Raw genomic sequence first — 13,571 nt, 5'->3', positions numbered from 1 at the left:
CAGACACCAATTTCTAAGCAGCTGTTCCTGTATTAGCCAGCTGGCACAGTTCAAGGGCAGGTGTCTGATGCAGCTAGGCCTCCAGCAAGCTGATGAAAAGTACACTGCTTCCTATCTCTCCCACTAAGGCAGTCGGATGGAATAGCCGCCCCCAGATGACAGCTGAGGGGGGAGAAGGCCAAACAGCGCTATTACAACAAGAGAATCAACAAATCTCTTACTGCACACTCCTTCCACGACATAACTGTTATCTCCCATCCCAAAAGCCCTCAAAATGCGGTGTAAAGACTACAAGTGAAACCAGGCGATTCAGATGTTGTAGTGGGCTGATTTTATTGTACATTTTAACTATGCATGTTTATTTCATTGTGGATGTTTTGAGGAAATTGTTTTATTGTGTTTATATCTTTTGTAATTGGTTTTATACTTGCAAACTACTTAGAAATTAACCTTGGAAATTAAGCACTAAATAAACTAGTAAATGATATTCTCTCTCACCTTTTCCTCCTCTTCTCATCCAATTCCAACTTTGCATGCCGTTTGGAGAAGACGTTGTCATCCAAGTTCTGTGAAGGGTTTAATAAATGGAAAAAATTAACACACACACAAACAGAGAGAGAGAGAGAGAGCGCATTAAGATTATCTGCTGTGCTTTTTCAGGGAAACTGATTCTCAATCAGCTATTGAAGGTCCTCTTTCTTTTCATTTCCTAGATGAAAGCATTTAAACCAGCCGTGATACTGGTTGCTTCCCCATGGTAAAAAGACCTATTTGCCAGTTTTTCTTCCCCAGCATACAAGCTAAATGCAGTACCCATGCTGCCTTGTGGCAAAAACCCTGCAAATTACTGGGGTGCAAAAGTTGGATATGTCAGCTGATTTCAAAAATGCCTTTCCTCCTAGTTGTAGGGGACAATTGGGAGACAAGGGGATAGTGTCTGGTGAGAGCTGAGAAACAGCTGGTCAGCTTCAGGAGATGCTCATGGGTGGCTGGTAACGCTATTTATTCACCAACATACCTCTAAAAGTTCTGAAGTATTCAGGTCTCTCAGAGGCTCTACCATGTGGTCCCTCCAGGATGGAACTAGAAAGGGAGGAGAAGTGTCAAAACAGCTGATTTTAAAGAAATGTTTCTGTGGAGAGATGAGCATCTGTGACAACATTAACCTCACTGCTACGAAGTTAAACAGAGTTTAGCATCACCTAGCTTTCGTTTAGCCTCACCAATTAATTCCACAGAAGTTACTAACCAATAAAATATCACACATTGCTATGTTAGTCATCATGTTGGTATATCTGTGGCCTGAAAGAACAGAATTAGCTCTCCTCAAGTCTACAAAAGCTTCCTAGAGCTGGTTATTTGCCACAAGTGACAGGACAAGCAACTATTTCAAGAGCTTGCTTTCATCTTCTCTCTTAAACCAACACCATATCTTCCACCAAACTTGCACAGTTGAATGGCAGCTCTCAGGAAGTCTTTCAGACTAGCATCCTGAAGGAAGCCTACTTTCAAGGCTGCACTTCTGACTGTTCATCAAAGCCACTTGAGCCTATGGCTGAGTAAAAACACAGGTCTCCCATGCCTAGTTTACTGAAACAAGCTCTTTAATTGGAGTTTAAAACAGCCCTAGCTCTACTTGGAGGATCGCTGAGAAGCTTCTAAGCGCTGCTGAAGGATGTTGCGCAGGAGAGATGGCTTTAAAAATAATTTAGATTCATGAAGGACAAAAGGTTACCACTGACAACCAAGAATGAAGCCTATATTATACTTGAGGTTACTGGAGGCATGCAATAGGGCCACTATTTTCATAATATCTGGCTGGTAAGTTTCTCAGTAGCAACAGGCTGGCGGCAGTTGGAGACAAGTTGCTGGACCAGGTGGACTTTTGAACCAAACTAGCAGAACAATTCTTATGATTTTAGGAACTTGTCTTAATAAAGGCTGGTCCTATAAGAAGCATTCTCCAAATTCCTCTCTACTACAAGACAGCAATAACAGGTCAAACATGCAACTCTAAGGCATAAGAAGGTGTGGAAAGCTAGTTAGACCTTGAGGCTCTTCTTATTTATTTTATTCTGCAGAAGCCACTTGGATTTTAGTAAGCAGCAGCTGAGAAGAAGAATGTGTTTCTGCAATCTGCTGTGGGGGGGGGGGATCTTTCAACCTTCTGAAGGAAATGGCTTCACAGCTTCTCTGAGAAATGTACCTTGTTTGTTGTAACATAAAAATACAAGAAAAACAGAACAGCAAGATAGCTTGGTTCAGCCCAGGCTCAAGCTGGTAAAACAGGGGGAACTGGCATCAGAAAACTGACCTCAGACCAAGAGGTCTTGCAGGTCTTTGGTTTTATGTATGCTGTAAGCTGCCCAAGGCTGGGGAAACACAGCCAGATGGTAGGGTATAAGTAATAAAAAAAAATTTATTGTTATTGTTATTGTTATTGGGAGGAACTGGGAATCTTTATAGCCAGGCTTGGGGAGCTTCAAGAAGAGTCATATTCCATCACCCCTGACAAGAATCATGGTGAATAGGAAGTAAGGTGCAAGAAAGTTTGTTTTCCCTATTTGAAAGAGCCCTGCCTGGTAAAAGAGCTTGTAAAAAAGCTGGCCGCTTGCTGAGAAAAATGAAGAAAGCAAAGCCTCAGATGTGAGACCTTGCCTTTTGTAGTATCTGTAAAATACACATTGACCAGGACCCCACTCAAAAGTTTGATAAAAATTGGCAATTTTCCTGTGCAAAGAAACCTCCAAGTCCGACAACAAATGAATTCCAGAATGTGACCTGAAACCACATAAAGCCTCCATCTTGCTAAACCTAAGCAGCATCTGGGCCTGGTCAGCGTCTGGGTGGTTGACCCCCTGGGAACCACATGGACACCACCTTGGGTTCTACAATTGAAGGTGGGATGTGAATCTAAGAAGAAAATAAATATTGTGCAACCGTTGGAGATGGAGGAGACTGCTTGGGGTTGCCTATTCTTTTCTGTTAACAGTTATCTTGCTCAGAGAAACTCATCCACCAAAGAAAAATGCTAGAGCAAAATGGCTACTCTGGAAGAAAGTGAGTAGAGAAACACAGCCTGTGCATTTATCCTTTTGCCACAGGTGTTCTTCGTAATCACTTCATGGCACACGAGGAAGAAGAGTTGTATGTTTAAGAAGTGACTATCAAGCATGTTTGCCTTTATTCTTTCCTCCATCTAAATCTCAGAAGTAGCAAACTATATGGAGGGCTGATTATGGAAAGAATCGGCAATTTGCTGAGGAGAATGTAACACATCAGGAAATTATCTAACAATTACTGCATGCACACCCAACATACATACACCAGCCCAAGGTCAAAAGATTCTTGCCATCTGCTACTCTGGCGGTAGGGAAGTGCAGGGGCAAAGGATTAAGTCCCTTCTCTTGAAATGGGGACATGCCCAGTAAGATACTATTCTGGAGTCATTTCACCCACTGTTCCAGGCTAACTACTGAGAGCCTGTTATAGCCCTCATGGTTAGATAGCAGCAAGTTTAAAGCCTCAGACACCAAATAAGGTTTTTCAGTTGGCTGCACTATAAAGGTAAATCAACTTAACTGCCATGGCTTCCCTCTAGGAAACCTAAGAACTGCAACTGTCTTAGGAGTTTAGAGGCTGCTAACTACAGAAATTCCAGCACTTTAACAAATATGGAATCTCCAAAGTCTGTTAACACTGAAGCACTCCCTTTTCTTTTGATCCTCTACTGCCCCGCTCCCCTGCAAGGTTTTTCTGGCCCATGACATGCCTCTCCTTGCCAGATAGGGTGAAAGAAAACAGTTATGCAACTTACACAAACAAATATATAAAAGCCTATAAATAAACAGATGCAAGTCAACATTCACTGCATATTGGATTCCAAGCACCAAGCTCAGGATAGATATGGAGGTCTTATTTTATTGATGCAGCATCTACACACAGCGTTGGGTAGCTTGCTGTCCTTCTGTACTTGCAGGATCTTGACTGGAACAAGGAAGAATCTGAAAACTAGGAAAGGTGTTGAGATGGTAGAGCTTGTGCACCTGGGTCTTGGCAGAGCACTTATGACTAAATACCTGTTCTTCATGGCCTCCCGTCACATAGGCAACGCTCATCACTTACCTATTCCTCTTCCACCACCAGCACTGCTCTTCATACAAAGTGTACAAACCTCTAATTTATATTGAAGCTTATAAGTAGTGATATTTCAAGGAATTACAAGAACATTTGCATAACTGATTCAGAGCGCAGAACTTAAGTTCTCTGTTTCAATGCAAAAATAAAGACACTTGGCTGACTCATGCCCTCTACTAGACATATAGCATTTACTTTAGAATGTGACTTTTTAGTAAAAATGGCATTAAAAAAACATTGCATAGTGCATAAACATGGCAATTCATCTTCTAAATTCATTAAACATTTTGATTGCAATCCAGAAGACTAGCAAATACCCCCATAAGAAAACTATACATGCAAGTCTATTTGCCTTTGCCCATTTGATGATGTAACTTTCAGGCCCAATCTTTAGATCCAACCTGTAAAGTGATGCCATTTTTTTGCATTTCAATCATATGCATAACTGTCCTTTCTTTCATCGTTCTCTCATTTCTACTCACCCCACCTCCCCCACCCTTTTTATGGTGATTACTGCTAGTTGTAGACTAGGCAAGCTGATTTAAAAACTGAACAGCAGTTTTCATCATAGACTCTGGCTGCTGCAGCAGCAAGAACTACCACAAAACCAGCAGGTCTATATGTGGACCTTTAACTGTGTATAAAAGGGCTCCTTTGAAACATAGCCCAAAATGTATATAAGCCATGCAACGGAAACAAAGACAGAATGAGGTCCAAATTATTATTTTGGAGCACTCCAGCCATACCAGATATCTTGGGTCACTCCAGCAACTGCATATCTCCTGGCCCAGAACCATCTTGTGTCAGTTTATCTAGTCTTCATCAGACAACAAGTTGACTGATACACTTCCTATCATTTCTACACAGACCGCTCCCCATTACAGAAGACATGAAACGGAGCAGCTTGCTGGCAAAATCAGGTGGTTACAGCATTCACTATGAGCACAGGTAAGCCACAAATTTCATGGTTTTCCAGAAATGTCACCACAGGTCATTAGACAGGGTGGCTGATCTTCTTCACACATTGCCCACACCTGTTCTAGATCGATGTGGGCTTCAAAAGCTTCTGTACTCCAACCAGAGGTTCAGAACCTAAAACAGCATCACTCAGAAATGGAGTGCCACAACCTGGCTATCTTCGAGGGTTCAAAAGACTCTTAAACAAAACCCCAAATGAATGAGTTCCACGCCCCCTCCAACCCACATCAGGCCAACCACCACAAAGGCACAAGCAAGCCTCTTACTTGCTACAATCTCCTCCTTCTTGGGAGAAGTCTCTCGCAACGGTGAAGGAGGTGGCTGGTGCCACCGGCATAAGTACATTTCAGTGGTGGAAAGGTACGGCAAGTCTTCTGTTTCACTGGAGGAACCCTTGTCTTTTGAATGGCACCCGGATCCTCTCAAAGGGGCCAATGACTTCAGTGGAGTGTCCGCTAATGACCGGGTTTTCTCAGGAGTCTCCTGACTTCGCAGCTCACGTCTGCTAATTGATTCAGTTAATGAACTGCTGGGTTCCTCTTTCAATGGGGAAGCCTTTGGCGTTTTACACTTGACTTTTGAGAATTCGGCCACCAGCTTCTTCACTGGAGTTTTCCTCTCGGCACTTCCAAATGCAGACTTCCTGCAAAAATAAGAGGGGACAGGTTTAGCAAAGAAAATACTGAAAATGTTGCAGAGGAACCAACAGCTCCTATTGACAACCAGTTTAGCATACAGAAATCATTTCAAATATGTTTATACTGTTTAATTTATAAACCCACTCTTCATCATACCGATTTCGGGGGGGTTGCAACAAAATACCAACATAAATACAAAGTATGTCAGACATGGAGTATCAATGATTCCCAATGTCTCTGCTTTATTTTTATTTTATTTTATTTTTAAAAAAGATTGATAAATATACTCAAGACAAGCTTCCAAGCTGTATCACAGAGCAAATTATGCATGACCATCAAGGCACCACCGCTTGGGATCATGACAAATGGGGTGAGTGCTATTCTATGATTTCTGCCAGGCTGCAGATATGATCGCATCACACTAAAGAATTACATAAACAAGAAACAGAGATTGCAAGCCAACAGCCAGTACTATTCTGCCTATATGGAAAACCACTAAGAAAAATGCTACTTAAGAGATAGTGGTAACTGAGAGCATTATGTGTTACAAATGTTAATAGGTTTGAAACCTGGTTTAATTATTGAAGCTTCCCCCAGGTAACACTGGAAATTGTACTTTTGCAGGATGTTGAAACTTCTGTTAAACATCCTTAGCCTCTTCACAGAATTACAGTGCCTAAAATTCTGTGAGTGAGAACCACTTGAACAGGATTCAAGCTAGTCTAAAATCTAGACTCAATTGGCACAAGTGGAAATACAGATGTATATAAGTACAGAAGCAGTGAATGCAATTATGTCAGTGATGGCCTTTTATTATCTCAGTGGTGGCATTTTAAGGTGAAGCGGGCTATGGTGTGCGCACACTGGTAATCTAGGAAAACATACAGCAACTCTGATTTACCGTTTGTGACCCTTCCCATTCCTCCCATATGGAAAATGCTTCAAAGGCAGTGGTTGTGACGTCTCCAGAAGTTCTGGTGGTTGGCATTCTATGGGCAACTTCTCTGGTACTTCAGACTCAACCTTCTCCTCTGTCTCGTACCCTTGAAGTATCTTGTGTTTCTCGCGCTCATTGTCCTTCTTCACCAGCTGCATCCTCCTTTCCATACGCTCAATTCGAGCAAAGAGCTGAGAATGCAACAGTGCAATATGGATGTTAAAGGTAGCAGTCCATCAGCTGAACATATTTCCGATCACTAAACCTCACCCTTACTTTAGCATATGATGGGAACAAACTGATCGGGACAGTTCTGTGCAAGTTCCAGTATTCGTTTAATCTTGCAATGCTTACCATTGAGTGCTGATCTTTAATTCCAAACACAACAGTCTTGGAACCTATTTGGACATGTTTATTGCCCATGATACTGTTTTCTAAAGTGGGGGTTGCCAAACACATCCAACCCTTTTTCAATTAAAGACAACTGAGGGTACTCAGTTTTACTGACAGATATGCAGAACTGTTGCATGGCAATTCTATACCTCTTTGTTAGGCTGCATCTGTTGACCACAGGGAAAATAGCTACTTTCTCATTATGACAGAACTCTATGGTAGCTGCTTCCACTACACAGACAAAGAGGATTTACACTGGGAACACAGAACACCAGAAAAATTTGAGGTACCCACTCCAGATCACTTAAAGGACGAGTTGGAGGTGAAATGAGTGCTCCTGTAAAGGTGAGGGTGACAGTAGAGTCTTTTTTAAAATCTCCACTTGCTGGTATGTATTGTTGTTTTACTACAGTCTTTGAGTTTTCTAATGTATTTTATTTTATCAAGTTTGTTTTTATGTATGTATGCCACCCTGGATTCTCTTTAAGAGGAAAAGTGGGGCAATAATGAAATAAATCTGAATTGTCCTTGCAAGTACAGCTTACGTTATTTCCCTTTGTTAACATGAACACAACCTGCACACACATTCTACCTTGAGAAATATGCACATGTTGGGATATTAATAGTTTCAGAGCTGTGGAGCAGCAGTCTCTCCAAGTATATTTTAGACTCCCATAGGTATAGTGTGCCACTTGCCTATGCCATACAGTATGCATATCCTTGAGAACCACACTTCCTTGCTAAAAATACAAAATAACATTTACTACTTCTTCCTAGCTCACATTCATTAAACTGGGAGCAGATCATGTCCCCATGGTTCTCAAGCCACTTACTATGAACAAATCTCAAAGGGTTGCAATTAACATATATCTCAAGCTCTGAAGCCAACAAGGATTGGATAATTCCTAAAGCAGTTGCACAAAAATATGGCAGAATGCTGTTATTCATGATAGGAGCATTGCTTCAAGCAGCATTGCTGCTTGAAGACTTTGATACAAACTCAGCTCAGCCATGGATTCAGCATTAAGCTTTTGGTAAGTCACCCTCCTTAGCCTCAGCTCCCTATCTGAGGAGGGCTACAAAGTACATCCTCTTCAGCTCTTTCTATCATAGCCCCACTTCTCAGTTTTCCTTTGTACCCTTTCCGGTACACAGACATCCACATCATTTAATTCTCTGTACCACTTAGCTCAGCGTCAACACTAAGTACAACTTTTGTAGTAAGAGTTATGTGAGGGTAGCTTTGTACTAGGATTTTGTTTTTTGTTTAAATGTAAATAGAAAGAACACATCAATAACCCACAATGAATTCTTAACAGGAGCACCGAGTGATTCAGAGTCTCTCAATTTTAAAGTAAGACTTATAAAAGCCTCCATTTTAGATATTAATGCTGCACATAGCATATAAGAAACTAAAATCACTCTGGATGGTAAAAAGCAAAGAGCATTCATATAGTTTGTACATGTGAAACCAAAATACTGAACTGACACTCTTAGGGGTTCTGGCAATACTCCTTAAGAGGGAAAGGGGGGGCTGGTAGGGGTGAGGGAGAGAACCACTGCAGGTACTTTGTAAATCTGCAGTCAGCAGATGCAACAACCGACCCAAGCAGTTTTGGTATCAGCTTGACTCACAAGCTTTGCATTTATCTGTTTTGTGTGTGTTCTAGCTCTTCAGGGTGTTTGTTATGTGAGGGCTTGATTTCTTTTTTTAAGCCTTTGCAGGAGCATGCAAAGTACTCTGTCTGCCATCATCACATTCTTTGACGGCAAGAAGGCAGCCAGCACCTCCATATTGGTTAACTTAGCACAGGCCTGATGGGAGATGGGGTGTTTTTTAAACGCTATCTGTATTGGATCACATCTGTCTGTTACAGACAGTAAAACTGCCACCACTTCCTGCAACCAGAAACGCTACACACATACATTTTATACGCAGACTCTGACGATCATGCCTAAAAAGTGGAGGGGGGTGCTTTCCTTCACAATAATGGTTGCAGCAGCAGCTGCAGGAACCAGGAAGAGGGGGCTATTTTTAGGCTGCAGACGTGCCATGCATACAGGCCAGGATTACAAGACCTTTGTGGCAATGTGAAGATGGGGAAAGAAAACACACTAAACAGCTTCTGGGACTACAGTTTAGAAATGAACATTATGCCCTAAACTGCTTTTGCTACAGATAGCTGACATAAAAAAGCCACTCAACTAACCTTCATTTGCAGCTGATCCAGAGGGTCTCCCCCAATCTTCAAACTATGCCTCATTCAGCTCTTATGGCATAGACAGATAAGGGGGCTATACAGCATCGCCTCCCCTCATGCTCGCATTGAATATCCCCTCCCTTACAGATGTGATCTCTACATGAGCAACACTCTCCGTAAGAGCAGCTCTTGTTGCAAGGGTCAAGGACTCTCAACGGTAGGGTTTGGCACAACCTTGCCAGATATGGGATACCCTGGCTAGGGGGGCACAATGGCAGGGCAAGGGTGGAAAGAAGCACCTTGCAGGAGCACAACACAATAAACATTTTGCAGTAATCATAATAAAAAAGTGGGTTGGTGCTTCTGTGAAAGAAGACGGGGTTGACAACATTTTTAGATGAACCGAGATGGGATGCTAAACCCAAACCTGAAATATTCCTTTAAAAACACACCAGTTAGAGACCTCCCCCCACCTTACTGTCCACATGGTACACACTGCAGCTGATTGTTTTGCTTAAGCTGCTTTCCTCTTCCCCCAAATATGGCAGCCACAGCGCCAAGCTAGGGCCCCTTTAAATTAACCCTATTTGTAGCACACAGCACATGTCTGATGCTTTGAGTTAACCCTGCTGTTGCCACAGCACTCTTCCAGTCTTGGGGCCCCATGAGCCACACACTCTCTAGTCTAACCTGATTCACTCATTGAAAACTGCAACATTCCCAAATCTACTCCCACCTTGTGCCAGTGCCCTTAACTCCACCTGTAAGCTAACCAAGCTACCAAGCAGACCTTTCAGCTTAACCCCTAGGTTGTCAACCCCTTCCTGGTTCTTGACTCTCATGGTGCCAAGACCTGAGTACTTTGGCTGCTGCACACTACTTTTTAGTACCAGTAATTGCTAAGGGCCTTCAACTGTCCTTGAATATTAACTCTAAAGAGTTAATCACACCTTCTATTGGCCTTCCAGTACTACAGTTCTACTATTGGCCTATAGACATTTACACCCCACACTTTAAGTGTGTACTAAACCTGGTGTATCTGAAGAAGTGTGCATGCACACGAAAGCTCATACCAAGAACTGACTTAGTTGGTCTTTAAGGTGCTACTGGAAGGAATTCTTTTTGTTTTGACTATGGCAGACCAACACGGCTACCTATCTGTAACTGGTACTAAACCTTTGTTTGGTTTCCACCTTTAACCCCTACCATTTTAGACCCGGTTCCAATAGTATTAGAAAATCATTTGATTTCTTGCACCCATTAACCCTCAACATGCAAGCACCCAGTCACTTCAGGATCATTCCTTTCCACATTAACCCTTACATGGGCCACGTTTCACTAGGCCCACTTCTGGAGAGAAATGATCAGTGAGGAGTGTTGCTGCACAGGGACTGGACTGCAGGGCCTTTTGATCACCTCCAGTTAATTAAGCCTAACTCCTCGTTGTTATTTTTCTTGATTCATCTCCTCCTACTGAACGTATCTACTGTACTGCACACATCTACATGGAATCCTTCTCAGATCAGGTTTCAAAGTCATACACACACCGATTTCTCCTGAAACTGCTAGCGACAGTTAAGCCTACCCCATCACAATCACTCCCACTGAACACCTGCATCCCTTCGATTAGCCCCCATATGCCTCTGTGAAATTTGCATTGACCCCTCCCACTGTTAACAACACTCTTAACCATGCATGCGCTCCCCATTAACCCTTAGAAAACCAGCGAACACCCAACCCATCGCTTACCTATTAACCCCTGAAGCGCCGCATCGTTCGTCAGGTCCCTGCTGCCTCCCGCGCTCCCTCCAACCTGATGAACGTTAACCCCTTCTGTCCCGGCCCCCAACTCACTGTGTCCTTCTCGGCCTTGAGTTCCTCGATCTCCTTTTCCTTGGCCTGCAACTGTTGCTGCTGCTGCTCGATAAGGTCCAGTTGGAGAAGCAGGATCTGCTTGAGGCAGGCCGTCTGGCAGGAGGCACCCCCGCCGGCCCCCATGGGGCTCTTCCAAAGGCTGCTTCCCCCACCGCCGCTCCCGGTGCTGCTGCAGCCGCTGCTTTTCCACTTGCCGCCGGGCTCGGAAGAGGCCGGAGATCCTCCCGCCGCCGCCGCCGCCGGCACCGCTGTTGGGGCTGGAGGAGGCTGTCCAGGCTCGGCCGTGGCGGAAACCGGCGGCGGCGGTGGTAGCGGCGGCGGCGTAGGAGAGGGAGAAAGTGACGCCGGAGCCCCTCCAGGCCCGGCGTGAGGGCCGCCGCCGCCTCGCTTGCAATCCTTGGCGGCGGCGCTGGTGGCGGCGGCAGCAGCAGCGGTGTGTCCGGGCAGCACCGCCTGGTACTTGGAGGGGCGGGAGCTGCCGGCGGCATCGCCCACGCCCGCCTGCCGAGTGCTGCCGACCGGGCACGGCGAGGGGACCAGGCCACCCCAGCAGCAGCCCCCGCCGCCTTCCTGCTGCTGTTGTCCCGGGGCCGCGGCCGCCGCAGCCGCCGGAACGATGGCCCGGCCCTTGGGGCCCGCCGCTGCTGCCGCCGCTGGGGCCGGCACGGGGATCTGGTTCTGCGGGGGAGGCGGAGGCTGGCGGAGATGAGGCGGCGGCGGCTCCTCCTCTTCCTCCGGGCCAGGCTCCAGCAAGCCCGGCCCCGTCGTCGTCGTTGCTGCCGCCGCGGTGGCTTTGTACACGGTGGATCTCATAGCGACGAGGGGCGCCTTCAGGCTCCGGGTTCTGCCGCGGCGGTGGCGGCGGCGCCTCCTCCCTCCTCTTCTTCCTCCCCTCTCCGGCCCGGATCCCCCACCTGGACCCCTCGGGGGGCGCCTCCGTCGCCCGCCCCACCGAGACCCATCGCCCCCTTTTCTTGCTGCACCACTTTCCCCCGGCCGGTCTCACTGACTCACCGACCCTTCTCCTCTCGCTGCCGAACCTGCTGCAAGGATCATCTCGGTTCTTCTCTTCTCCTCCCCAAGTCCCAAAACTCTGGGGTGGGGGAAGCGGGAAACTGGGCGCCACTCCCTGCTGCACAGGGAAAGGGAGAAACGGGGCCCTCTCTCCTCCACCTTGCTAACAGGTTCAGTTACTGAATCCCCCGCCGCCGGTGTCGTGGGGGTGCGGAAAAGCCACCCCCCCAACAAAGGGCCCTTGGGTGCAAAGCAACTTGTTTTCTGCCTAGGCCACCGATGAGTTAATCTGCAAGTGACAGGGGTGCTTCGGGGGTCCCCGGCAATGATTTTGTGGAGTAACAGCTCCTCGCTCTCCCTGGATAAAAAAAGGGACACGTGGACGGGCTATGCTTCAGATCCTTCCGATGGACTCTATTAGGATTATTAGACTGGCAACCTTTGGCCGGCGGGGGGAGGGGGATTCCCCTCAAACAAGGCATTCATGGGGGGATTCTAGCCCCCACACGCGAAGTCTCCCAGCAATAATTATAAAACCAGGGGGGTGGCTTCTCTATGGCCTTTCTAACCCAGGTCTCAACTATGCAGCCCCCAAAGAGGACTAGGGCCCCCCTATGCGCGCTCTCTATCCACTAGCTCACTCCCGGAAAGGCTTCCTAATCCTCTGTGACAGAGTTGAGGGGAGCCCCAAAACAAGCCGGTGAGTGCTGCGTCTCCGCCAGCGCTCAGTACATCCTGGGGCTTTTCCTATACAGTAGCTGGGAGCCAACTGGGTTTCCTCCGAAACCTCTCTGTTTGTGTTTTCCTCAGTACCCTCTGGGGCAAGAGAGAGGAGGGTCCCCTCTTTAGCGGATATGGGGAGGGAAAGCTCTGGGCTCCCTCCACCCCCAGCCCTGGCTGCAGGGGGCTAAAATCAATGGGAACGGGGACGGATAGGATTATGGGGACGGCGCCCCCCTCTGACTTGATTGGAACTTCCCTCGGCGCTAAATCAGAGAAGAGGGATAGCATACAGTGGCGGGTGGAAGGTTCCTTTCAGAAGGCGGGTGGGGGTGGCGAGCGCGTGATTTGGCTCCCCCCGCTTCTATCTAGGGAGTCTTTCCTCGCGTCCCTCCAAATTATGGTGGCGGCGGCGGTGGGAGGGGGGAATGTGGGGCCTCGGAGCTCACAAGGGGAGGCGGCGGGAATTCTAGGCCTTCCCCCCGCCCTTCCGCCTCCTCCCGTCAGGCCTGAATCTTGAGTCTCGTCACACTTTGGTATGGCGACGGGGCTCGGTAGAGGGAGGGAGAGGGACCTCTCGGCGCAAAAACCCGCCGCTCCGGTTCTGGCTCAATCGGTTACCTTTAAACGGCCGCCATGGCCTGGGCCGCCTCCCGTCAAGTGCGCATGCGCCAACCG

The 13,571-nt window shown here is 46.6% G+C and overlaps 1 protein-coding gene across 3 annotated transcripts in view; it reads right to left on the bottom strand.

The window, feature by feature from the left end:
* Positions 1–13,571, bottom strand: part of MSL1 (MSL complex subunit 1) — a 26,439-nt gene extending 12,868 nt beyond the window's left edge. For 2 of the 3 annotated variants that reach the window (XR_014557368.1, XM_083708755.1), the window contains exons 1-5: positions 11,139–13,571; positions 6,655–6,881; positions 5,382–5,758; positions 1,019–1,083; positions 499–566 (exon numbers count right to left, since the gene is read on the bottom strand). Coding sequence is in view for 2 of the 3 variants with exons in the window: in XM_083708755.1 (XP_083564881.1) it covers positions 499–566; positions 1,019–1,083; positions 5,382–5,758; positions 6,655–6,881; positions 11,139–11,972 (1,571 nt within the window). In the remaining variant the exon portion in view is untranslated. The remainder of the gene's footprint in view (positions 1–498; positions 567–1,018; positions 1,084–5,381; positions 5,759–6,654; positions 6,882–11,138) is intronic. The other variant, XM_083708754.1, reaches the window with a different exon arrangement.

Source organism: Podarcis gaigeae (assembly GCF_964106915.1).
Source record: "Podarcis gaigeae genome assembly, chromosome: 13".
Classification (NCBI taxonomy): Eukaryota; Metazoa; Chordata; class Lepidosauria; order Squamata; family Lacertidae; genus Podarcis; species Podarcis gaigeae.
This window is presented reverse-complemented; position numbering and strand designations above follow the sequence as displayed.